This window comes from Monodon monoceros, unplaced genomic scaffold, assembly GCF_005190385.1.
Source record: "Monodon monoceros isolate NGI ecotype Baffin Bay Population unplaced genomic scaffold, NGI_Narwhal_1 Super_Scaffold_12, whole genome shotgun sequence".
Classification (NCBI taxonomy): domain Eukaryota; kingdom Metazoa; phylum Chordata; class Mammalia; order Artiodactyla; family Monodontidae; genus Monodon; species Monodon monoceros.
Window position 1 is genome coordinate 62997055 of NW_021703768.1, and position 27188 is coordinate 63024242.

Consider the following 27188-nt stretch of genomic DNA (forward strand, 5'->3'; position numbering starts at 1 on the left):
ATGGATGGATGGATGGATGGATGGATGGATGGATGGATGGATGGATGCACTGAGAGTAGGACTATGGTTAGGAGTGGGAAGAGAAGGACGGAGGGAGTAGGGAATATGCTTGCCCCTTGGGTGTCAAAGCACCCAACTCCATGCCTGGCAGGGGCCCAGGGAATGGCAGCGAAGGAGACAGGGCCAGGCCAACTGTACTCCTGCAGCTGTAAGGACTGTGGGGGCAGGTCCACCTCCCAAATTCATTGCCAGCCATCCCTTTAGAAACGGGCTGTACCTAGTTTCTAAAGGGATGACCCCACTTCAAATTAAAAAGACCTCCACACAAGGAAAAACATTAATTCAATTAATTTTTTTAAATGCCATGCAGTTCCAGGATTTAAGATGCTGAGATGGCAACCGATTATAGGCTGTCACCTGTTCAGTTAGGTGGAGAATTTTGCCAATCCATATATCTACTAAAGGAATAGCTGACGTAGGCTGGAAAGGACGATTCCCATAGAGATTTAAAATTTTTTCTTGGTTTGGCCCGATTTACGTTGCCATAAATCCTAATCCACTACCCCAGACTCAAACTCACAAAATGAAACATTCTAAAGGATTATTTTAGCAACAGATGGACATAAGATGGGAAGAAAAAAAAAAGTTTCTTTGGTAACCTTGTTTCCATGCCTATGTCACTGTCAAAATATGGACAATAATACTTCTATACTTCTGATTAAAATTAAAACATATGTTACAAAACTAACACATGTTCATTGTAAACAACTAGGAAAACCACTAAGAACAGTGTCTACTACATTTTGATGTATATTGTGCTAGTTTATTGTCTAGGCAAATATGTACTTTTTAAACAAAAAGTCTGATATTACACATATTGCTTTGCAACACTTTTTCACAAACAATATCTTGAGCATTTTCTCATAGCACATTCCATTAAAAAAAAAAGCCACTTAGCTTAGGAACAAGAAAGTCTGAAGTTCAGGTAATTTAAAAATGCAGTAGAATCTAAGAGAGTGTTCTTCCTGATGTAATTGTTCAATAAACTAATGTACAGCATGGTAATTGAATCACCACTAGCCACTCTGCCACCAAATATCAGATTCTTAGCTATGCTGTGCATTTAAGTGTTGTGCTACTAAAGTTTGAAAACACACACAAGAGTCCAATGAGAGTTGCTAGGTGATTGAATAAAATATCATGAATTACGTCACCCAAATGAAAATTAGTAGCCAGTCATATCTCATTTATTTGACTGTTGTTCATGTTTTTATACAACTGCACCGACTAGCAATATATCTATTTTTCTTGTTAATTGGGTCATAACGATCAAAGTTGTAGTTTTAAAATGTGACTTTTTTTTGGAATTTTATTTTTTTATACAGCAGGTTCTTATTCGTTATCTGTTTTATACATATTAGTGTATATATGTCAATCTAAAAATGTGACATTTAGACACATTGTAATCATGACAGGTATTTGGATTTCAAAATTACATGTGATCAATTCTATATTTTTGTATCTGTTATCTCATGGACTTGTACACTTGACATCTTTTCTATGTGGAAGGGCTATTCAAGAATATATAGCATAGTCCTATTTCACTGCTTTAAGGTAGAAATGTCAGATGTTTCTTTTCTCTGAGCACCAGTTTCAAAATGGTGTGGGAGAGAGGCAGAAGTTGGTGAGGACCTAAGACAGAAAAGCCTATGAATGTCTCTCACAGAATTTGTAACCCTTGTTATATCAGCATTTGTTTTGTCAACCATTATTAGTAATAAATGGAACACAACAGGTAAGTACATTCCAAGTTATTACTTTACACGGCCTTTTCAGGGCTATCCCACCCTCCCCACCCCCATTTAAAATCAAATCTAGATACCATTTAAGGATAAAAGAATCAGGAGGCCATATACACTGCACCTGGAAGACCGTGTATAAATTACTCAGAGACTCTGGACCTTAATTCTTCATTTGTAAAATCAGAGTGACCTAAATTGAATTAGGGTACCTTTTATTTTTAAAGGCTATGAGTTTTTGAAATTAAAAAAAAATGGTTACACTAGAAAATCACTTTCTAAGTCACAAAGCCCTTTAAAAATATTAAGTTCAAAATTTCTCTATTAACACCAGCGTAATTATTGCATAGTACTGTAAATGGAATAGGTATGGAGGTTGGATTAGAAATTAGTTTACAAATATTTTATTTACCTGTCTCTTTCCTGTTCTCTCACTTGTAGAGAGCGGGCTGTGCATACTCATAACTTCCTGGACAGCATAATGCAGCTGCTATTATGGAAACTGAATTTTAACGCCAGAGACAGAAGTCTTTAATTGACTTGGCCCTCTTTGTGGTAGTATCTCCTTCCTTCTGTCTTCACCAAATATCTTTTGACTTTTCAGTCTCAAAATGCCTTAATAACATTGTATGCCACTTCAACTTCTTTATAAAATATAATCCTCTCTTTAGTTTATTGATAGAATAAGAAGAAAGACTAACAATCACCATTTCAAGAAGGTGTGCTTAAGTATTTATTTGAGGCCTTACAACAAAACCTTTTCATTTAATCCCTCTGAAGATATTTATTCAAACATAACGTCCTCCCACAATATTCTTCAAATACTCTTTAGTGTGTTCGGAAAGACCCCATCCCTGTCACATACACATGGATACACAAACTTTCAATATATTAGCATTCTGGTGATTCTCAATATAGTCACAAATTTCTGTATAAAATAGATATTTTCTGAGAATTCTAAAGAAATCATACTTCTCAAGAATATGATAGCAAAAGTTCTAAAGGTAGAAAACTGTCTTAAAAATTCAAGTAACAACTTTTCTTCCTCCTCTTCTGTAATTTTAGGGCATCCTAGAACGGTTAAATTCTGGAGAGGTCATGATTGGAGATGGAGGTTTTGTCTTTGCACTGGAGAAGAGGGGCTATGTGAAGGCAGGGCCCTGGACCCCAGAAGCTGCTGTGGAACACCCAGAAGCAGGTTGGTGCACAGTTATATTCTAAGCTCTCATGAAAGACCACTATGTTGACCCAAGTCTAGAAGCATGCCATCAAACAGATACATTCATGCCGTGGTATCCAAATATTTATTATTGCCTGCTGGGCACTATGCTAGGTACATAAGTACAGGTTTGCCTGTTGGGTAAGTACCAATGGCCCGTTGCTGTCATCTATATCTACCTTTTTTTTTTTTTTTTTTTTGCGGTACGCGGGCCTCTCACTGCTGTGGCCTCTCCCGTTGCGGAGCACAGGCTCCGGACGCGTAGGCTCAGCGGCCATGGCTCATGGGCCCAGCCGCTCCGCGGCATGTGGGATCTTCCCGGACCGGGGCACGAACCCGTGTCCCCTGCATCAGCAGGCGGACTCTCAACCACTGCGCCACCAGGGAAGCCCTATATCTACCTCTTGTTCGTTGATCCTCACTCTAGATGAGTCTAGAACCTGGCTCACTGCCTTTCTTTGCCCCTTCCTTCTTCAACACTCTAGTTGACTTCAACATCCATACATGTGATCCATCCAGCACTCTTCCTGTTAGTGCCTTGATCTCCTCCTCATCTCCAGCAAACTTTTCCTCCATTCCCACCTTAGCAACCCTCTCCTAGACCTCACCATCGCCAATAGCTGTCCACCTCTGAAATCTCAAGGACAAATACCACATTCTCTGACCACCCCCTCCTATCTTTCCTGCTCACTTTCTCGAGTGCTCCTATTCTTCAATCTCATCACGACTCTGGCTCTACCATTTTAGTGTGTTTTAGCCATTCTCCCCCACAAGTCCATCTTCCCTCCTTAACCCACTGTAAGTTGCATGATACAGCATCAATCATCATCTTGCAGATAAGCCCTCTTCCATTATGTATCTGCCAACTAGTCAAATTCATTGTGTACTAGCGCCACCCTGTTCAACTACCTACCTAACCTGCACCTGCACCCACAAACCTTATTCTCACTTTACTTTTTTGACCACAAATCTTTTATGGACAGGAGGGGAGGTAGGATGCAATCTGAAGGGGATAAATGCTGTCTCTTAGGGCCTCCGTATCAGCCTTAAGGAATAGCGAAGATTTAATCTTTAAAAGGGAGGAATGGGTCACTTTTGCAGGTCCATGGACTTCTGAGGGATGTAGATTTTCAAGGCTAATGGGTTAATCCACCCATATGTCTTTATTCCAGATCTGAGGGTCCCATTTCTTCCTAATCAGACCCTAACTTTTAGCAATAAAATGCTTTCCCAGTTGAGAACTCTGCTCCCTATGTAATTTAGTCCTGGGCCAAAGCCTCAGTTTTTCTGTTCTCTAGCAACAGGAACTGAGTCTCTTTACATACCACCCAGAAGATCCTCAGACTTTCACACATTGCCTGAAATCGGTGATGACTCACCTGTAGCCTTTCATTGTCTTTCTCCAGTATTTGGTGGTACCGAACAATAGCCATCTAGCTCTGGAGTCCTTATAGTTACTACTTCCCCTGGACCTCTCAAACATCTGACATAGTGTACCGGCTAGTGCATTCCCTTCCAAGGGTATCTCATCCTAATTCACTACAGGTTGAAGTTTTAATAGTTGTACCCCTAGAGCATGCTGGGAGCTCCATCACCTGGGATGTGTGGGTGCTCATTACTAGCTAGTCAGAAGAAGATCTGACTCTAAAATTATGCCTTCAGAGTTATTTCCCATGACTAGTTCTGGCTTCAACTCTTGCAGGTCAGTCCACTCAGAAAACACATTATGAAGTAGAGAGTTGTGCTCAGGAGTTCTACTCTTGGGAGTGAACTAAGGGAGTGAGGGAAGCAGGACTGGGCAAAGGGAGGACCTGGAACTAAGCTGTGAAGAGTTGTAACAGAGACCCCAGCCAATCCCTCAGGGAGTTCTGGAATTGCACAGGCCCCTCAGAGTTGTCCCAGATTGAGGCAAGGCGGCTAGGTCTTTGTGTTTTCCCCCTACTAACAGAACAAGCCCTGCACACAAGCTGTCAGCGCTCCCCTCCTCCAGGAGAGGGCTTAATCCTGGGCAAAGGAGTGCCCTTTGGCCTAGGGCACTTCCTAGGAAGGGTCTCAGCCAGGAGCCGTCAGCAACCAACACTTTGAAAGAATTTAAATCTTTCAGAGGAAACCAGAGTTCTCGTGAATATTGTATAAGATAATAAACAGATGTTTTTTACGTTAAAGAAGAGCGTATTCCAATAAACTCAGTGATGAAGGATGGAAATTAACCAAGAACATAAACTGAGAGACAGTAGTTTTGAGATCCAGTACAGACTCTGGATCCAGACAAACTGGATCAGATCCTGACACAGCCACTAGGCTGTGTGGCCTTGGGGAAATTACTTAGCTAAGAAAACTGAGATAATATTGACATCTACCTCATAAAGTTGTTATGAGGATTAAATAAATTATATGTGCAGTGTTCAAAAGAGTGCCTGGCTCATGTTAAACACTACAACTATTCGCTCTTGTTATTAACTTGAGTGAGTTGCTTCCTCTCTTGGTAATATTCTTGGTTGTATTAATCTATTACTGCTACAGAAGTACAGAAATGTGTTCAAATCACACTGTCCCTAAAAAGTATCCAAAGTAGAAGAGCCATAGTCACACTATGAAACCTAGCAAATGTACACAACTTTTATATTTCCAAATCAATGTAGAAATAATACTGTGTTCTACCCTTAAAAAAAAAAATGCAATTAGTAAGCTTTGGAAGCTAAACCAACAAGAGTTCTCAAATTTTAGTTTCACCAGTGGAGTTTGTTAAAAATAATAAATTCCCAGACCCCACTTATAGATTTGGTTTCATTAGGTTTGTGACGGGTCCAGGAACCTGCATATTTATAATACTTGTCTCCAAATGATGGCAAGGTAAACCCCACTTTCAGAAGCATTGTGTCGAAGGGATGTAAGGAACACAATGGCATAATTAAGACCTGAGAGTGAGAATTTCTAATATATCTATGGTTTGTTTCTTAAGGTCTGCTTGCTGGGTTAAACTCAGAATGAAATATTTCTTGGGCCAAACTGACATTAACGATAAACTACCTTTGCCCAAACTTTGCCATGGAAACAAAATAAGACTGTTGTTTAAACTGCAAATTTCAATTTTGTTAGTCACGTTTACTTTTTTAAAGTCACACATTAGAGGAGCTCAAGAGAAACTGCTCTGATACTGATTTTCTTTGATTTTATTAATGCAGAAACAGCACATTTGATCTCTTGGCCATTTGTGTCTTGAATATTTTGAGCTTATTTACATGTATTGAGCATTTGCTCTACTTTTTCTTCTGTGAGCTCCTTGCTTTCCAAGAATTAATGAAAACTCCATGATACTGAGTCATCAGATTTAATCCTTTCTGCTACAGACTGAAATCCCCTATATTCAACTCTGCCAGTGCCTAGTTTAAACTCTGTCAAACACAGTGGACTACAGGACGCATCAGAAAAGACAAATCTGCTTGTAACTTATCTTCAAAGAACCATTTCATATGACCTTGGATGTATTTAACCTTTTCTGGGGTGGGGGGTGGTGAAATGTGTTTAAAACATTCATGCTCTAAATGAGAGCGGTGGTCATTTTCATGCTACTTTATGCAAATGAATTTGTTTTTGCAGGTGCTTTTCTAATTTTGTCTGGGTAATAACTAGAATTCATATAGACCCTGAAAAGTTTCCCTGTAGACTGGACGGCACCCAAAACACTTTTGTAGGAGTGGTGCCTGGACTTGACTTTTTAGTGCTGGAAGCAGTGAGAAAGGGAAGGTTATGCTACAAGTCTGCAATTCCTTATCCAAGCCATTTTGGGGCCAAATGCGTCTTAGAATCCAGAATTTGTGGGAATTTTAGAAAGTTAATACATTACATATGCTACATATTGCATAACGCTCTTATTAGGGTCTGAAGTGCTCCCCTACGCCCCATCAAACACATTAATATTCTTTTTGCATCAAAATATATGACTACCCACACTAAACAGGATACAATTATAAATATCCTTACATTAGTTCAGGTGACATTTTGCTGCCAAATGATTTTACTCCAAATTTATTATCCCACTGAAGAAATACTGCAAAGTTTTATTTGACCTTTTAGAGTTCACTGTGGAATTTCAAAGACTTGCATTTCTCAAGTAAGTATACAAGGTAATATCTATATTCTGTACATATATGTCTGGGTCATATGTTTTATACATACACACACACACACAAGTTGGTAATATTTAGCTTCTGTGATGCTAAAATAAAACTAGTATAATGAAGAGTGTAAAGCCATAAAATGAATATAATTAATTAGCATAAGTTGTATCATCGTCATGGGAACTAGTCATACCCTATTGTTGGTTAGAGGATGAAAACTCATAGTTTTATGATAAGAAGAAACAGAAAATAGAAATGATATTCAGAAATTACCAGACTAACTCTCCTACTAAAATTTATGCCAAAAGTTGTGGCTCTTGCACTCAGTGGAATCAGCTTTGAATCAGTTTCCCTGGGTCTGGAGGGGTTTGAGGAATCTGAATTTTTAATTGTCCCCAAGTGAGTCTAGTAGGGTCACACTTTGAAAAGCATGGCATTTTTAAGAAGCATGATGGAATAATCAAATCAAATCAAATCTATTAAGAGTGAAAAGGTTGTCTTCACCTTTCTGACTCACTGCCCTCTGAAAAAATCTGATAAAAGATTATAGACCCTATGAGCACTATACAATGTACATACATGTAAACAATTTGCACACCATTCCAGGGTTTTTGCTTGTTTTTTTTTTTTTTTTTTACAGCCTCTGGAAATCCATCAAAGGGCCAGCTGGGTGGACTTCTTATTCATAAACCATTCTGTCCCAGATACCAAGTCCGTAGTCCCTTCTCCCTTGCTCCAACCTCAGCACTCTGTGTTTATCTGATTGACTGTATATAAGGTTTTTCAGTTGATTCTGCTGCTAATTAAAACAACTTCGAAACCCCCTAATTTAGGCATGCTTTTAAGTTCCCACTGAGAACGAAAGGTTCCATGATTTTAAAAGCAGAGATTTGGCTTCAAGCTTAGAAATCCATTCTCTGAAATTCAAAAGCTTTTTTGGCCTCACCTTTTTGTCCATTTATAAACAAAAACTGAGCTTCCTATGTTCTTGGCACTCTACTAGGCATCTGGGTTGCAAAGATGCCAAACTAATCTCCAGTCTTAGCTTCTGAAGGGCAAAGAACACCAGTGTCCTAATAATTTCCTAGTGTCTAAAGTAGTTGTTCCCAGACCGGCAGACTTTATAGGTCTCTGAAATTTCAAAATAAATTTTAGGGTTCGATATACGACTGTTGGTTTCTTACTCTGTCCAGCCACTTCTCCTGACAAAAACAAAACACCATCTAAGTCTCAATATCATTTTACAGAAGAAACATTCTCCTGCTCTCTTAGAATGGTGATTCGCAACAAAACTGAAAATAAGAATCAGCTGGGAAAACTTTTAAAAAAATTGCTTGTGCCTTACCCCAAACCAATTAAATTAGAATATATGTGGATTTGACACTAACATTCATGATTTTTGAAAAGCTTGCAGGATATCTAATGGGCAACCAAGGTTTAGGACCACTATTTTAGAGCAAAGCATAACTCTTTAAATTGCATACATTTGATTATATGGGAAAAAAAAAAAAAAAGAAACCTCCCACCATATTTCCTCCAGCCAACGAAAGCTTCGCCACATGGTATTCACCCATGAACCTAGATGGCGAACATTTCTCCAACACTTATTCCACTCTACTACCAGAATTATCTTTCAGAAACACTGAGTTGGGCTTCCCTGGTGGTGCAGTGGTTGAGAATCCGCCTGCCAATGCAGGGGACACGGGTTTGATCCCTGATCCGGGAGGATCCCACATGCCGTGGAGCAACTAAGCCCGTGCACCACAACTACTGAGCCTGTGCTCTAGAGCCTGTGAGCCATAACTACTGAGCCCACATGCCACAACTACTGAAGCCTGTGTGCCTAGAGCCCGTGCTCTGCAACAAGAGAAGCCACTGCAGTGAGAAGCCCGTGCACCACAGCGAAGAGTAGCCCCTGTTCGCCGCAAGTAGAGAAAGCCCGCGCGCAGCAACAAAGACCCAATGCAGCCAAAAATACATAAATAAAATAAATTAAAAACAAAAACAAAAACACTGATACCTGTGGTCTGGCACCTAGACTCCTTGGGATGATGTGCTAGGCTGTTTTACACTCTGACAGCCCACCTTTCCAAGTGCATCTCCCACCACTTCTCCAGCATATCCTCAACTCCGGCCACTCGGACTGCTTGTCACTCCCCCAAATGCCAAGACTTTTCTTGCCTCCTTGTCTTTGCTCAGGCTGTTCCCTCTCTAGGGAATGCCCTTCCCCATCTTCTCTGCCTGGCAAAAGCACTGAGATGATTCCTCCTCTGTGGGACCTCCCTCTTCCCTTCACCCCACATCCATGGCAGAGATAATCTCTTCCTCCTGGCAAGAGACTCCAGATCCACCTCTCATTTGCCCCCAGGATGAGCAAATGCCAGGCAACCAGGAATTTAAGCAGATATTTTCATAGTTGTTTATCTGAGAGCCTTTTGAAAGCATCACAGACTAATAAACTGTTAACAATGAATACCTTTCCCTCATTCAATCTCCCAGTTCGCCAGCTTCATCGAGAATTCCTCAGAGCTGGATCGAATGTCATGCAGACCTTCACCTTCTACGCCAGTGAAGACAAGCTGGAGAACAGGGGAAACTATGTTGCAGAGAAAATATCCGTGAGTAACACCACACGTGGCGCTCTTAGAAGGACACAGTAGACACGCGTGTCATTACCAACCTCTCATAGAGAAAAGTGTTGAGCCTCTTTAGAGCTCTGTTTTGTTTTAAACAATACAGAAACGAGATATGTGTAAATAATATTCTTAGGTTTTAGCTAGTGTCCCTCAAATTAACAGAAAGGCATTTAATGAAGCAGATCAAAGAAGTATTTAACTATTAATGATTCTTTCAGTCTCTTGACTAAGTTGCTGAAGGAGTATCCTTACAAACTCTTACATCTTTTTTAAAAATTAATTTTATTGATTGATTGATTGATTTTATTTTTGGCTGCATCAGGTCTTCGTTGCTGCCCGCGGGCTTTCTCTAGTGGCGGCGAGCATGGGCTACTCTTTGTTGCAGTGCGCGGGCTTCTCATTGCGGTGGCTTCTCTTTGTTGAGGAGCACGGGCTCTAGGCGCTCGGACTTCAGTAGTTGTGACACGCAAGCTCAGTAGTTGTGGGTGTGGGCTTAGTTGCTCCGCGGCATGTGGGATCTTCTCGGATCAGGGCTCGAACCCGTGTCCCCTGCATTGGCAAGCGGATTCTTAACCACTGAGCCACCAGGGAAGTCCGAAACTCTTACATCTTTACAATTTGTTAATGTGACACAGTATAGGAGAAAGGTCATATGTGCCAGGAGTCAGTGAACCTAGAATCTTCCAGGCTCAGCTACAATCAACTGTGTGACGTTGGGCAAAGCATTTAGTTATCCCATCAAATCAGCAATTTCTTCATCTCTAAAATGAAAAAGGAATTCTAAAATTACATGAGTCTGTGTGATCTATACTACTGGGGTTTTTTGAGGACAAGCATCAATTTATATTGCCTAAATAATTAGAAAAGACCTTACTTGTGATACATGTATCTGTTGAGAAAATATATAATGACAAAAAGTCATGAATTTTGTAGTAATTTAAATTGAATTTTATTCTTGTTAATCCTAAAAGCAAATCATTATCATCATCACCACTATTTGCTGGGTATTCTTCTAAGTGCAGCTTAGGCATTGGAAGATACCAGATCCTTTTATGTAAAGACTTTTACCCGCTCACAGATCTTTGGTATAATGTAATATCCTAAATACCATCATTAGATTATTTTTTTTAATCACTGTTATTGGCAGTGTTGTTACTGCAAATTGCTCAACTCCATAAAGCATTGAACTATACCATCACTGTCGTTTTCTGGAATAAAATCACTATTGTAACATGCAACTGAGATTTGGACATTTGAATAACAATTTTGCTTCAATTTCACATGAAAATGTAGATGTATCATAAATTCATCCACTTTAGGGGCAGAAAGTCAATGAAGCTGCTTGTGATATTGCCCGGCAAGTGGCTGATGAGGGAGACGCCTTGGTGGCAGGAGGCGTAAGCCAGACACCTTCGTACCTTAGCTGCAAGAGGGAAACTGAAGTCAAAAAAGTCTTCCAGCAACAGTTAGAGGTCTTCATGAAGAAGAACGTGGACTTTTTGATCGCAGAGGTAAACATATACGATCTAAGATGAGACGAGTACATTTAGGACATTTTCTCTGCCTTTTACTCTCACGAGGACCATGTGGGGTTAGGCACCAGTCATGACTAGTAGCTGTAATATTTAGTTTTGAAATGTTTTTCCAATTTAGGGCTTCAACTAAATGTGATTCAGTTAATGTAACATAGTGTTCTTCAAACCTGTGGGCTGTAAGTCGCTGAAATCGCCATTCTATTCTGTTTTAAAAATGTTAATGGGTCACAACTCAAGAGTTTGAAAAACACCCATCTGAGGATAATTAAGTTAATACACAGTAGGATAAGTTTTCAAATTATTTGGGAAGAAACAAGATTAAAAGTATCTTGACTTGAACTTATTTCAGTATTTTGAACACGTTGAAGAGGCTGTATGGGCAGTTGAAGCCTTGAAAGCATCTGGAAAACCAGTGGCAGCGACCATGTGCATCGGCCCAGAGGGAGATTTACACGGTGTGGCGCCCGGCGAATGTGCAGTGCGCCTGGTGAAAGCAGGTGATGATGCGTTCTGAACAGTTTGCAATTAGTGTGTCTATTTTTAAATTTTATTTATTTATTTTTATATTTATTTTTGGCTGTGCTGGGTCTTCATTTCTGTGTGAGGGCTTTCTCTAGTTGCGGTGAGCAGGGGCCACTCTTCATCGCGGTGCGCGGGCCTCTCACTATCGCGGCCTATCTTGTTGCGGAGCACAGGCTTCAGACATGCAGGCTCAGTAGTTGCGGCCCACGGGCCTAGTTGCTCCGCGGCATGTGGGATCTTCCCGGACCAGGGCTCGAACCCGTGTCCCCTGCATTGGCAGGCAGATCCTCAACCACTGCACCACCAGGGAAGCTCCTAGTGTGTCTTTTAAATGACATACAAATGCAGGTCCATCTATGAATCACTATATACTATTTTTGTTACAGGAAAGCCATTAATTTACTTTCTTAGGAATATCTATAATATCATTATTGAGTCCCAAAGAGAAAAAAATGTTAAAAAAAAAAATACATACACAGACATACCAGCCTTTTGAAATGGGCAATTAGACCTACGCTGAAGGTTTAACACCTGGAAATGAGAAGAATTTTAGTAAATCAAAGGGAACATTAGGAAAAATTATGTTTTATTTTAAGTTATCTAAAGTTGAGGTCTTTAGACATTAATAACTTTTAAGTCAGTTGCCCTCTTTGCCAAAGTTTTTCCATTCTTATAACTTACTGGTATGTTTTACTTTTTGTAATTGGTATAATAAATTTTCAAATCCTTTGATGTGAGACATGGAGCATCTAATTTATCTTTTTATATAATTTCCATTCCTAGTATTGGGTCTCATTTCAATTAGGGAAAATTCACAGACTGTTTTCAAAGCTGCCTCATTTTCAACCTGAGGAATAACACAGTGTCCGTGGAAGAGTCTGACTCACTCTGTGGAACAGAGATTTTGATTGGCTAATTGTTTAGTTTCTCATCTTTATCCAACTCCTAATATTTCATGAAAGTCACTTCATACTTGTCACTAATAATAATTATTTAGGTTTAGGAATGACATTGTAGAATCCTAATTTTTTATTATACATATTAGAAATGGGGGGAGAAACCAAATTAGTATGTTTCAAAAAGATCAGGGGAGGCCCTCATCATCCCAACTGTTAATTGGCAGGGATTCTTCGCCTGCATCTACTCCTTCCCCTGCCGGTCTGTTCAGAGTGAGTGGCCACAGTGCTTGACCTCACTGTACCCTGTTTATATCCTTCACAGAACTCCCCAGTTATCTCATTAGTTTATGTCTTGAATGTCTGGCTCTCTCACTTGATTGTAAAATCCCAGAGGGCAGAGACTATGTCTGCTTGACTCAGCACTGAGTACCGTGTGCCCAGCACAGCACCCAGCACATGATAGGTCCTTAGTCAATATCCATCTCACAAATCTAGCCCATCTTCCAATGTTAGTTCAACTTCCGTGTGCCCTTACATAGTCATCCCTACCCCAAATAATCACTTCCTCCTCTCAGCAGCTGTGTCGCACATTTAGAGTATCCTCAGATGACATTTTCTAATCTGTGAGACCGTTAATAGGGTTCTGCAGTTACACACAGATAGAAAATGCTGTGTTAAGCCAAGTTAAGCAGCCTCTTGGCTGCAGAACTTCTCAGAGGCTTTGACGTGTTCGTGTATACTGGCAGTCTCCAAGGAGGGACTACAGTAAATAACTACTGCCCAATTTAATGGATCATAGAACCTTGTTTTCATAGAGCAAACCCTGGGAAGCCCTGTGCTAAATTATAAAATCTTTGGTGTCCTTTATTTATATTTCTCTAAAACCCCTTACAAGGACCTTTATACCTAATAGACATCAATAAATAGCCAAGATGTGATTACTTCATTAATGTAATGATATCTAGCAAGGAAAGAGAAACTGTGGCTCCAGGACACCAGGAAGGATGGACGGATAGACCGACAGATGGACGGAAGGAAGGAAGGAAGGAAGGAAGGAAGGAAGGGAGGGAGGGAGGGAGGAAGGGAGGAAGGGAGGGAGGGAGGAAGGGAGGGAGGAAGGGAGGGAGGGAGGGAGAGAGGGAGGAAGGGAGGAAAAGAAAGGGAAAGAAAGAAAGAAAGAGAAAAGAAGAAAAAGGTAGTCAAGACCCAAGTGACTCTGTTCAGTAAGCTGTTGAATATACCAGTCTGGAACCCAGTAGAAAGGTCAGGGTTAGAGAGAGAAGCTTGGGAGAGGTCTGGATATAGATGGTATTGAGAGCCTGGGGCTGAAAAAGAAGTGTAGATGCAGAAGAGAAGATGGCTCAGTGGGATCCTGGGACACTACAGGACTGAAAGGTTTAGCCTTGAGGAGGGGTCAGCACATAACACTCAAAAAAAAGCAGCCAGGGAGGTAGGGGCAACACTCAGAGAGCGGGGGAAGTTCTCAGAAGCCAAGAGAAGGGGAGTATCGATGAAGGAAAGAGTGCCACGAGGTTGAATGCTGCCGAGACGTTGAGTAAGATGAGAAGAGAGAAGCGACGACTAGGTTTGGCAAGACTGAGGTCATCGGTGCCTTTAACAAAAACTGATGCAGAGGAATGACGGGCAGTGAGGCCAGGTTGGAACAAAAATGAAGAGCGAACTGCAGGCCCAGGCCAGTGAGGACCGCTAAGACGCCTGCCACTGAACACTGGAGGTCACAGCGTGCAGCGTCAGCTCTGCTGCTCCTGGAATCTGGATGTTGGTGCCGCCCTCACTGTGGCCAGAATGAATCTCTCCTTTCCTTGTTCTTGGCGCCCCTATATCCCAGCTACAAAATCCTAGGCCACGAGTTCATCAAAAACGTCCTTTTTGTCGGACAGCCCAAGTGTCCAACTAATGAATGGATGAGCAAAATGTGGTACGTACATGCAATGGAATATCATTCAGCCATAAAAAGGAATGAAATTCTGACACATGCTTCAACAGGGATGAGCCTTGAAAACACTGTACTAAGTGAAATAAGCCATTCAGGAAAGGACACATATTATATGATTTCACTTGTACGAAAGTTTCGGAAAAGCCGTTTCCTAAATTACTCTCTGCTGTTATGCCCAAGAAACTTAATAATATTATTAAATTGGCCTGATAAAAGGAAACATTGATTTATTCCTCAGATGAGTCGTAACCACAGGTGCCATGGGGCAGCTGGGAGTCGTGAAAAATTATCATGCTTTGCAAATATAATGTCAAAGATTGAAAAAATGGCTACTAAAATTTGAAGTTAAAGAACAGTCCAATAATGATTTTTTTAAATGACTACTAAAATTTGTAGTTATAAAAACCTCTAATAATGATTATATTTTTCAAAAAATGATGGACAGCCAAGTGTGCATAAACGACACTTCAATTATAGCTGACTCTTCAAAGCACTGTTCGCAGAAATCATTCTTGCCCAAGGGTAAGATAAGTTTGCAGGGACCCAGTGCCATACTTCCAATTCACCATTCCAAATAAAAGCTCTCTGAGTGAGAGGAGAGTCGGGCCCACTGGTACCTGGTGAATCCCTAAAGCTCAAATGTTCTTCCCACTTGCAGGAGCTTCCATCGTTGGCGTGAACTGCCATTTTGACCTCACAACTAGCTTACAAACAGTGAAGCTCATGAAAGAAGGCCTGGAGGCCGTGGGACTGAAAGCCCACCTGATGAGTCAGCCCTTGGCCTACCACACTCCCGACTGCGGCAAACAGGGATTTATCGACCTGCCAGAATTCCCCTTCGGTAAGACAGACGTTTTATAAATCATCTCAGGGTCTTTATGTTTGACAAATTCCAAAGAAATCTCTAGCCATAGAGCTTTATCATGTAAAGTAATGGCTGCATATCTCCTCATATCTTGCCCCCAGCTTCTCTCCTTGCAACCCAAAACTTTTAAATTAGACATTGGGAAAAGACAGGACTGGCAAGCAAAAAAGACCTCTGAACTTAAATGTAAAATCAAAGGTGAGTCAACACCTAGGTAGACAACCAATTCGTCATACCTGAAGTTGGCAGAAAGGACGCCCTCCTGGGTAGGATCAGCAAAGATTCTGTTTCTGGTTCCAGCTCTGTTGCTAAGTTGCAGAACCTTAGCAAAATTTCTTAGTTCTCCCAGATCTTAATTTTCTCATCAGAAAAAATAAGTCGTTTAGACCAAGTTATCGCCAAGATACTTTTCTCCTATTCTGAATGTTGCTCAGATATTCTAGCAATATCTGAGTTTGGGGGGCAGAGGGAAGTTACCATCATTGGGTTACTGTGTAACAGATTTGAATGAAGAGACCAAGCAGATGAAGGGGGAGAATACTTGCAGTCTGGGAAGAGGGATAAAGCATGTGTGGGAAGTGGGGGTGAGTCTACCTGGAGAATCAAGCCACGGGTGAGCAGGGCCAGACCCTGGCCAGCCTCCTATTTCATTCTAAGGTTCTTACCCCGTATTCTAGAGGGACCCTGGAAAATAATCAGTCTAGAAGAACCATAGAAGAAGAACGGCAAGGCATTTGTGGTATTTATTGCTGTAGAACAAATTATTGCAAAATTTAGTGGCTTTAAACAACAAATATTTATTATATCTCAAGTTGCTGTGGGTCATGAATTCGGGAGCAGCTTAGCTCAGAGTCTCTTAATACGTTGCAGTCCAGACTCTAGCAAGGGTTATAGTCATCTGAAGGCCTGATGGGAGCTGGGGGATCTACTTGCAGGCTCTCTCAGTTGGCTGTTGGGAGTCAGGGTCAGTTTTTTTCTGTCTGTTGACTGGAGGCCTCAGCTCCTTAGCTCATGGGCTTTCCACTGTGGTATCTGAGTGTTCTCACAACACGGCAGCTGGGCTGAACGTTCCAGGAGAGAACAAGGCAGAAAACATAATGCCTCTTATGACCTAGCCTCAGAAGTCACAAACCATCCCTTCTGCCATATTCTATTGGTCTCACAGACCAACCTGACATAATACAGGAGGGTCCACACAAGGGTGAGAACATCAGAGGGCAGAGAACATTGGGAATCATCTTGAAGTCCGGCTGTCACAGTATTTAAAATTGGATATGTCAATGCAAAACAGCTAATAGTTTTTAAGAGTTAGGAACTAAATGTTGACAACTTATCTAACTCATTTATTGAAAATTACACATTTATTATAGCTGTTTGTTTTGAATATATTTTTTTAATTTAAGCAGAGTGTCATTTATTACAGGACTGGAGCCCAGAGTTGCAACCAGATGGGATATTCAAAAATACGCCAGAGAGGCCTACAACCTTGGGGTCAGGTACATAGGTGGGTGCTGTGGATTTGAGCCCTACCACATCAGGGCGATTGCAGAGGAGCTGGCCCCGGAAAGGGGATTTTTGCCACCAGCTTCAGAAAAACATGGCAGCTGGGGAAGTGGTTTGGACATGCACACCAAACCCTGGATTAGAGCAAGGTAAGAACCTTAAACTGTATTTGCCAAACCAAACTCATTTAGATTATGAATATGTCCAAATGAGGTCATTACAAAAACTGCGGCCTATTTGCTGTGTAATGGTAAAGAATCAGTTATCCTCTTTAAATTCTCTCATAGAGATGTTTATAACGTAGCTTTACGGAGTGGCTTTTGGGGAAAGCTTTAAGAATATAGAATATAAACCATGTAAGTTGCAACAAAGTGTGATTTCACACTCTAGGAAAGCACCGTCCATGTGGTGGACACTAACAGTGAATCAGTTGTTAGGATTTAAATACAGCAAATATTAATTGCCCGTTCTGTGCCAAGCACGAAACTTAGAGCTGGGAAGACAGTGGTGAATGAGATAAAACATGTCTTTACCCACAGAGTTTACATTCCAGTGGGGAAGAGGAACAATAAACAAACAGAGTTTCACATCAGGCTATGTGCAGGGCACTAGGAATATAGAAATGAAAGGCTGTGGTCCCTGGCTAAGAGAATCGCGCGGTCTACTGGGGAAAATGGAGAAGAAAGCTGATGTAGTTAACTGCTTGAGTAGAGGCATGGATACAAAAGTAACAATGAAGAGAAGAGAATAACTATCTCCACCTAAGAGATAATTTAGAAGAAGGGACGTTGGGGCTGGATTTTGAAGAGCTGAGTAGGCTTCCACGGGATAAAGAAGGGGGTGGAGGATGAACCCCAAGCAGAGGGAGCAGTTTCCCTCTGTTCAGTGAACATTAGTTGAGCACAACTATGTCAGACACCGTTGTGGTTGCTGAGGGAGCACGTTGGACAAGGCACAGGCCTGTCGCCAACGAGGTAACAGTCTAGTAGGCAGAGAAATAAACAGCTAAGTTCAAACTGGTATGGTAAGTTAAGGATGAAGATGTGCACAGGTTCTGTTGAGTCTGTACTAATGGCCCACAGGGGGAAAGGTGGGAAGGTTGGTGAAGAATTTCTTACAGAGCTAACACCAGAGCTGAATTTCGAAGGACGAATTAGGTTGCCAGACTGGAGAACAGCCTAGAGGGAAGCACTGAGAGGTGGCAAGAGAACAAGGTGCTGAGAAACTAGAAGTTTGAGAATATTGGATTCAGAATTTGGTAAAGACACAGGTCAGGAAGAGGAGGTGGCCTTTGTTCATGCTCACGAGGTTGAGATGACCTCATCCCAAGGCAATGAGGAGCCTGGAGGGTCTCAAGTGGTCCGAGACAAAGTTAGATTTGCAAGTTTTAGTAGCCTCGAGACAGGGAAACCTGTGAGGAAATCTCTGCTGGAAGATACCAAACATGGTGAGGCCTGAACTAGGAGACAAGGGAAATAGAAAGGAGGCTGGGGTGGGATCCTCAGGGTGAGAGGTGCAGAAGCAACACTGGCTTTGGGGAGAGCAGCAAATGTGGGCTCAGCTGGCTCAGGAAGTAGAGTGCCAGAAAGTGAGGATGGAGAGGTAGGGTAATTTGGATAGAAAATGTCCCTATTCTAAACTCTTAGCTTTTGAACCTATGTGTATGTAAAAAGAAGAAATTCAAAGTAACTTTAGACCTACAGATTCTGAAAGAAAAAGATAAATGTGTTTCAATGGACACACTCTCAAGAGCCCAAAGACAGCTCTACAGGGGTGTCTTAGCTCTGCAACCTAGAGAGGGAAGCTCAGGGAGAAGTCTCCTGCTGTGTGTTTTGTTCCCCCAGGGCCAGGAAGGAATACTGGGAGAATCTTCGGATAGCCTCAGGCAGGCCGTACAACCCTTCTATGTCAAAGCCGGATGCCTGGGGAGTGACCAAAGGAACAGCCGAGCTTATGCAGCAGAAAGAAGCCACGACCGAGCAGCAGCTGAGAGAGCTCTTTGAAAAACAGAAGTTCAGATCTGCATAATAGCCTTAGCGGAACCCATTTTCAGTGACCTCCTCCATGCTTGGAAGTCTATGTTTGGGCCTCAGTTCCTCTATGTTTGGGCCACAGTTCCAAAAATAAGGAAAAGATGGTTAAAAGGCAATGCTTATATGAACCCCAGCCTACATGTAACAAAACAATTACAAATAGTACTTGACAATTTTGAAAAGTATATATATATAACTTGAAAGCAAAATAAATAAGAAGCAAATATTAAACAGGCGTACTAAGCACCCACCATGTACACGGTATTAAGGAAATCACTGTGGCCAAGGAAAAGTAATTTGGACATTAGTCCCACTTCAAGAAGTTTGCAGGCTAGTAAGGAAGATGAGATGTGAGCTGTCATAAATGGCTCAGCAACCAGACAGGGACAGACAAAGTGCTATAGGAAAGTGACTTCCAAGCTCTTCTGAAGATGACCCTTCATAAGAAACACAATTTATATTGATATAATGACCCAGTAAAGTACATGTACAACCATTGAAATAAAATGTGATCCATTCTGGTATTTTTTATGCCACTCCTTTCTGTCCTATTTCATTAATAAAATACTATGCTGGTTAAGACCCCTCAAATTGATTTTATGACCCATTAATGAGTTTTGACCCACAGATTGAAAAACACTGCTATGGGACACCAGCTATGGGGACTTTGCTATTCCTTTAAGTTTTTTCTTAGAAAATCAGTCCTATGGGACCTGATCAGTAAATATTCAAAGCTCAGAGTTCCAGAGTTGTTCCCTCACTTTTCTGACCCTTTTCTACCACTAAGAATCATTCAGACCAATGGGGAGGCTGAGAAGGGATGGGTACCCAGGCTCTCTCCATCTTTTTCTAGGCTGGATCCACCTAAATACCTCCCTTCAGTAAGGCTGGGGAGCAATGGTCTTGTGTTACTTTTGTAGCTTTAAAAAATATATAATAAAGAAAAAGAGATTCTCCAAACTCTATCTGGGGTTCCTAGATTGAGAACTATATTTTTACCTGGTAGTATCTACTCTGAAAGCTCAAGCCTGAAGATGTAAGAGCATTAGAATAAACATGGCTACTCGACGTACTAGGAAAGAGTTCATGCTTCTTTCTAAACATTCATGGATTGGTATAGCTGTTTGGAAATTCTAATCTCTTCAGCTATTAAAATAAAAGGAGCAATGAGACTTATCTTGGATGTATTTGAACCTTATTTCTGTTCTATAATTTGCTAAGTCTTGTATAACCTCAGTTTCTATTTAAAAAGACACAAGCATGCTAGAGTTTTAAAGGACAAGGCAGCAGTATTTAAAGGGAAAAGAAACTTCCAGAATTTCTTTTCAAATCAGCACGACTCTCAGAGGTTGCATATGGCTGAGGTGAAATAAGAAAAGAGTGAAAGTCACTTTTTTTTTAACCAATTGCTATCTACCATTTTTCTTTCTCAAATCAGGTTCAATATTTAATACTTTCATTCATAGGTAATAGATACCTTTATTCAACCTACTACTGTGTAAGATGGGTGCCCCTTTAATATTCTTTTCAGAACTTGTATTGCCATACAAAACACTGTAACCCCTAATTTTTCTTATATCTTTTGATTTTAAAAATGTTTCCCTCAAGAGGAAATATACATACTGAAGGTACACTGGAATGAAACTGTATGTCAACAGTGACTCCTAGTGGCATATTTCATATTTTGAAAAAGTTTTTTTGAAATTCGTCCCTCCACCAAGTGCATTCATTTTATTTCCAGAAATCTTGTTCATTAAAAGGGAAATTTCATTCAATACCTATAAGCTTCCTTGTGTTAAACAGACATTTCTCACTGGTAAAGATATTTTTATGGAATCAGAGCCAGAGAGACCTTAGAGATCCAGAGTCTAAACTCTCCCTTTTAAGGGTAAGATTCCAAAGGCAGGATGTCAAGTCAGGAAGAATTTCTTATTAGTCCAAAGCTACCAGGAAAGATGGCTTTAGCTTGGCTCTTGGTAGAAAGAGCCAGAACCAGGACAGATGGTTCACAAAACTATGGAGTTCATCCTCCTGCCAGGAAATAGAGATCCCTGCATTCCTCAGAGTCGATGTAAACTCACTGACTAAACTGCTTGCAGTTTATGACCTGATACTTATTCACACTGTAGCAAAGCGCCTTTGAGTAAGGGAGCCAAGCCAATGCAGACCTATTAACGGAGACAGAACTGGGCAGGAAGGGATCAAAAACTTCAGTTCCCAATTTCTCCAGAGGGGGGCAGCAAAGCACCAGCTGGGAATGCAGGAGGAGTTCTATTTTTCTTTGAACTCAAGCTATTTCATCAGAACAAACTGTAACATTGAACGGCAGAAACAGCTGTAGCTCTCTTTATTTGTTTTGATCAGTTTTTCCCTAAGATACATGGATCTTTGAATCACATCCTGGACAACCCACCCAGCAAGGAAAGCCTTATCTCTCTCCAACCGGATCCTCTTTTTTTCTTCCTCCAGAGATCATTTTCCCCAGTTTTGAGCACAATGGCTGGCTGAGAACATTATACAGACTGTTTTCCCAAACAGCCTCCCTGTTAGTCAGTAACATCCACTCAGCCAGTCTGGAACCTTCCGGTTGTTACGTGCCAGGTAGACGATTCTGATTCTTACACAGTCGAGGAGGAAGGAGTCAATTTGAAGAGAGAAAAATAGAGGAGCCCTGGGAAGTGCTTCAGGAATAGTCTGAGAGTGTGTTAAACCGCAGAGTTTGGGATAACCAGGCCCAGTGTTTCTAAACATCTTCAGGAACAAATGAATGTTTAGTGTTTGAACAGAAAACGACAGAAAGGCAGCCAAATACAAAGACTTCTCACAGATGGTGACAGAAAGGGCAGGGTCATTCGGCCAAAATTGGTGGGAGTGTGGTGACGGAAAGAAAGAGCCAGAAAATGCTTCCAGTTTTCAAGCAGCTGGAGGCTCTGTTGGCCTTGGATAGATGAAAAATTAAGGAGATGGAAAGTGAGAGGGACAGGTGCCATAATTTGTGCTGCTGTGAGCTACAGAAATAATGCCAAACCATTCCAGTACAGCCAAACAGAAGAGGTTAATTTATATGCCACTATATCAAACGCACAATCATTTTTTTGGTTTGCTTTTTGTTTTTGTTTGGTTTTTTTTTTGTGGTATGCGGGCCTCTCACTGTTGTAGCCTCTCCCGTTGCGGAGCACAGGCTCTGGACACACAGGCTCAGCGGCCATGGCTCACGGGCCCAGCCGCTCCGCGGCACGTGGGATCCTCCCGGACCGGGGCACGAACCCGTATCCCCTGTATCGGCAGGCGGATTCTCAACCACTGCGCCACCAGGGAAGCCCAAACACACAATCATTTTATCACATGGTTTGAGCGACAGATTTGTGAACATTCCCTATGTAAATTTTTACATGAAGTACATTTTCAAGGGAAATATTTAGAGTACTTTTAACAAAAATTTATTTCCCCAAATGCCTAACATATTTTTAGCAGTCATCACTTATTTGCAAGCTGCTCATGTACCACTTGAAAATGATTCCTGTTTGTTCCTTCAAGCAGGTTCAGTGAGACCTCTATTTGGCCCCATTTTGTGGTTATTTGTTCTAGTTTACTACATGGCCTTGAAAGGAAAACGCTGAATATCTTTGAAAATAGTTCAAACTTTTCCCCCAATTCAGCCTGGCCATCCTTCCAATTATTTTGACTTAATGAGATTTTACTGTTCTCTGGAAAGGTTGATGTCTCAACACATGAATTGTGCAGAACACTACATTGCAAAACACTCATGTGATGTAGTAGAAAAAGCAATGAATAAATTTAGAATCAGGTATTTGGGGTGCAAGTCCTAGCTTTGCCTCTACCTCACTATGCAACATTGGAGATATTACCCTGCTTCTCTGAGATTCAATGTTCTCATCCGTAAGGTGACAAATCTCTAATACCGTGCTTAAAGAGCTCCACAATTATATGTTTCTAATTTGATGGTATACGTAAGCAATAGCGTCATCACTGTCAACAGATATTTACTGAGTGCCACTTGTGGTGTGTTTACAGCAGGCTTCGTTGTTAATTAATTATTCCCCTGACTAAACAGACGGCAGACTAAAACAAATAACACCGTTCAGAGAGCAGGGAACGTTTTATTAGCCTGCACTCAGCCTGGCACTGGGAATGAAAATGTCATTCTTCCCTACAGGTACTGCTTCCTAGGGAGGTTCGGGCCTGTGGCTTTTCATATTATGAATTGTTTCTGTCTTCAGGACTCAGAGGTCTTTGTAGGTTTGCATAAGCGTAAGCTATGGAAGTTCTAGAAACCACCATGTGGGTAACTCTTGTTTAGAGTTCTTCATCTCCCTAGGAAGGAGAGAACTGTCTTCTTACATTTTATGGTAAGATGATGGAGTTTGGGAGTTAGAGGCCTCAGAACTTTCTCCTTCCATAAGGCCATTCCCAGAAGGTTGATGATCCCCAGATTTGTATCTACAGCCTGGACCACCCCCAGGAACATGCACTTGACATCAGCCTGACCTTTAGACCCAAGCCAGTCGCTGCCCTGGACCCTGGGTTTCAGGCCCTGTGTGCCTTCCCGTGGTTGTCCAGGCAGGCTTCCCCAAATCGGGACCCGGTCTGCGTGTGTTCTGATCACCAGAGACACCTTCCTCAAAATTGCCTAAGTCCTTCTGTAGTGGCTAGGACTGCTCAGGGCCAGCTATGCCATCCGGGAGGGGTGCCCCCAGCCTGGGCAGGTCAGCATGGGACCCAGTCCCGGTTTCTTCCCTTCTAGGTGCTCAGTGACAATGTACACCTCTTTCCCATGTCTCCCACTTCCACCCCAGTCTGGCATTGACCAAGGGCCCCAAGGAGCCCTGGGCCTCTTGCTGGCCCCGGTTCCAGGAGGGGCAAACGGTGACGGGAGAGCTCCTGCTGCTGGGTATAGTATCTCTGTCCTGGAGTCGGGTGAGGTTGGGCTGCCCAGAACAGTGCAGACTGTGTGTGACTCTTCTCAGACACAGGACAAGTTCCGGGCTCTGGGCCGCCAAAGGTCCACCGTCGGCCCTTGCTTTGAGCAGCCTATGGAGGCCCGAGTTAGTTCTCACCTATGCGGGTTCCGGCCTCAGCACAGGGCGGGGTGGGGTGGGGTGGGTGGTGGGGGTGGGGGTGATGAGGGGACACAGCCCAGGGGGACAGCAGGGGTAGCGACAGGTGCTCTTTACCCTGAGCATCCTTCCTCAAACATGGCTACTCCCTCCCCCGCCACCACTGCCACCCAGTGGTCACCCCACCCCTCCACAGGCTCCTCCAGGGGTAGCCATGCCTCAGACCCTGAGGAATTTCCAGACACTGCTCCACAAGGCCAGCAGGCTATGCCTGTCCATGTCCCCTGGCCTCTGATGGATATGGCCCCGTCCTGGCCTCCCGGGTTGGTATGAAGTAGTGCCAGACGAGGGATGGACATCCCTGAGTGAATGACCCCTCTCTTCCAGCACTGCCTCCTGTGGAGTTGTGTGGGAAGTGGCTGCAGAGTCAACACTGAGACATCATGTCCTAGGAAGGCACTGTGTTGGAAGATGCACTCCTCTACATTCACACTGTAAGGTTCCCAACAGTAAATTTGCCACAAAATGAACAGTCATTCAATGTTCCCACATAAGACGGGCACTGTGGTCACCGTCCACGAAGCATAGCAGTCACCTCTGAGAGTCGCAGAAGCCAGTGTTCACAGGCCACACTGTGGATGATATGGTACCAGGAGTACTGATGTAACCAGCACTAAATCAGTGGGATGAGGGAGCTACAGAAACAAGATCTTATCGTTTCAATACAAACAGTTTCCAAAAAACCATGGCATTGAGAGTAAGAATAGACAGCATCGCTATCTTTTTCTCTCAGTGGAAGATATGAAAGTAGTTCATTTGCCAAGAAAGAATAAGAAGAGATGCTTCCTATTCCTCAGTCGGGAGAGATGAGCATCTTCACAGAAGTACCACTTTCCAACGCACTCTTCTAAACCACATGGCAGATCACCACACCTCACATGAGCCCATGAATTTTTAAATACATTTTAGATTGACTACCTTTTTAAAATAAAATTGCTTATATAGACAGATATCCCATAAAAACATTCCCCAGAGCCCTCCATGTCCTAGGAGCAGCCATTGTCTGAAGACAAGGTCCTGAGCTTCTCTTGTCCCCCTAAACATGCTCCTCCCACAGCATTTACCATCTTAGAACATGGCGGCTCCAGATTCTAAGATTTTGCTCAAGCCCAAATCCTTGACTCCTCTCTTCCTCTCACGCCCACTTTCAGTCCATCAACAAAGCCTGTCAGACCTACCTTCAAAATATATCGGCTTTTCACAACCTTCCTACCATCACCTCCCTGGACCAAGCCACCATCATCTCTCACCTAGATTATCACACAATAAGTTTCTTAAGCAGTCTCTCTGCTTCCTCCTTAGGCTCCCTGCCATCTAATCTCCACAGACTATCAAGAATGACTCTTTGAAAAACTAAGTAGATCATGTCACTCCTCGATTCAAAAACTTCCAATTGCTTCCTGTCACAGACACTGAGTTTCGCTTCTCAGATGCCCTTTCATGGAAGGACAGGCTGTCCAGCTGTGGGTTATATGACCCCAGCGCCCAGCTCCTTCAAGGTCAAAGCTGCAGAGGACCTCTTTGTTCAAGGTCACACCTTCCCTAGGCCAGCCTGTACCTGGTGCCCGAGCAATGCAAGGGTATACAAGCCTGACATGTTGACCTGACAAAGGACAACTGTGCATGAAGGACCACAGAGGACAATATTCTCTCCAGAACTCACCACCGGGTGGACCAAGGCATTTCTGGATCTTCATCACAACTCAGTTTCAACCCCTACCCAGTCCTATCTCCTTCTCCCCTTTCACAGGTGCCAGACCTGCATTGCAGCCTGAAGGCTCTACCTGTCATTCCTGGTCCCTCTCCCCTTTAACTTTCATGAGCATTTCCACCCCATCCCACCCTCCAGTCTTGCAATTCTATGTCCTTATTGGCATCTGATTCCCAGAGGACCCAAAACGGACTCATTTTCCCTTACCACCCCATGTATCAGTGCACCCTCCTCTACTCTCTCTATCTCCCTTACTCTGTTTATTTTTCTCGATAGCAATTGTCACCACTTGCCATACATTTTTCGGTCAAAAAATATTTGTTTTTCACTTCCTCCCCACAAACTAGAATACAAGCTCCACAAGGGCAGAGACTTGGCTTTATTCGCTTTCATACCCACGTGCCTAGAATAATGCCTTGGATGTAGTAAGAGCTCAATAAATATCTGATGAATGAGAAAACAAATACACATTTGGGAGACCCCTGATAGAAAGAAGGAAACTTGAATAGTTGCAAAACTACTTCATTGTACTCTTTCGGACATGCAGGGAAAATTTTAGGAGCTGAAAATTTTTGTCATTTGCTTGTTACTTCCAAATTTGAGTCTTGAACTCAGGGGCCCAGATTCCCATCTTCTTCTTTCCTCCAAAAAGTACACATTTATGCTGCTTCAAATATTTATGGAGCACCGTCTGTGAGCCAGACACAGCTAAGCTCTGGGAAATATGAAGATGAAAATGATACCACCCTGCCTTCGGTCAGCCCCTGGACCAGTGAGGGAGACAGACAAATCCTCACTAAAGGAATTAAGTGCTATAATAGATGTCACAGAGGGCACTGTAGAGGCACAGAGAAAAGCCACTTAACCCAGCATTAGGGAGGGCTAAGGTGCCCCAAGGAAGCCCTGAGAAACATCTGCATCCTGCTCACCTCTTTCTGTCCTTCGAACAGCCCTTAAGCTCGTTCCTACCTCAGGACCTTTGAACTGGCTGTCCCCTTTGCCTGGAGTGTGGTACCTTTCAGATTCTCACATGTCGGTACCTTCTTGTCATTCATGTCTTGGATCAAATGCCACCCTTTCAGGGATGCCCTCCTGAATACCTTAAGTGTTCCACCCACCCCAGTCCTGCCATCCCCTACACCTTGACTAGATGCTCTGTCAAATGGCCTTGGTTTTGTCCTTCATAGCACTTCACATGACCCGTTGATTGATTGACTGACTGTACTGTCTTTCTCCTCCACCCTGTGCTG

General features: G+C 42.4%; 1 protein-coding gene across 1 annotated transcript in view; it reads left to right on the forward strand.

Moving 5' to 3' along the window:
* Positions 1 to 19610, forward strand: part of BHMT (betaine--homocysteine S-methyltransferase) — a 20611-nt gene extending 1001 nt beyond the window's left edge. Inside the window, exons 2-8 of the mRNA XM_029215798.1 lie at positions 2865 to 2997; positions 9639 to 9757; positions 11095 to 11286; positions 11660 to 11807; positions 15347 to 15529; positions 16977 to 17205; positions 18901 to 19610. Coding sequence (XP_029071631.1) covers positions 2865 to 2997; positions 9639 to 9757; positions 11095 to 11286; positions 11660 to 11807; positions 15347 to 15529; positions 16977 to 17205; positions 18901 to 19084 — 1188 coding nt within the window. The 3' untranslated portion in view covers positions 19085 to 19610. The remainder of the gene's footprint in view (positions 1 to 2864; positions 2998 to 9638; positions 9758 to 11094; positions 11287 to 11659; positions 11808 to 15346; positions 15530 to 16976; positions 17206 to 18900) is intronic.
* The last annotated feature ends 7578 nt before the right edge of the window (positions 19611 to 27188 follow it).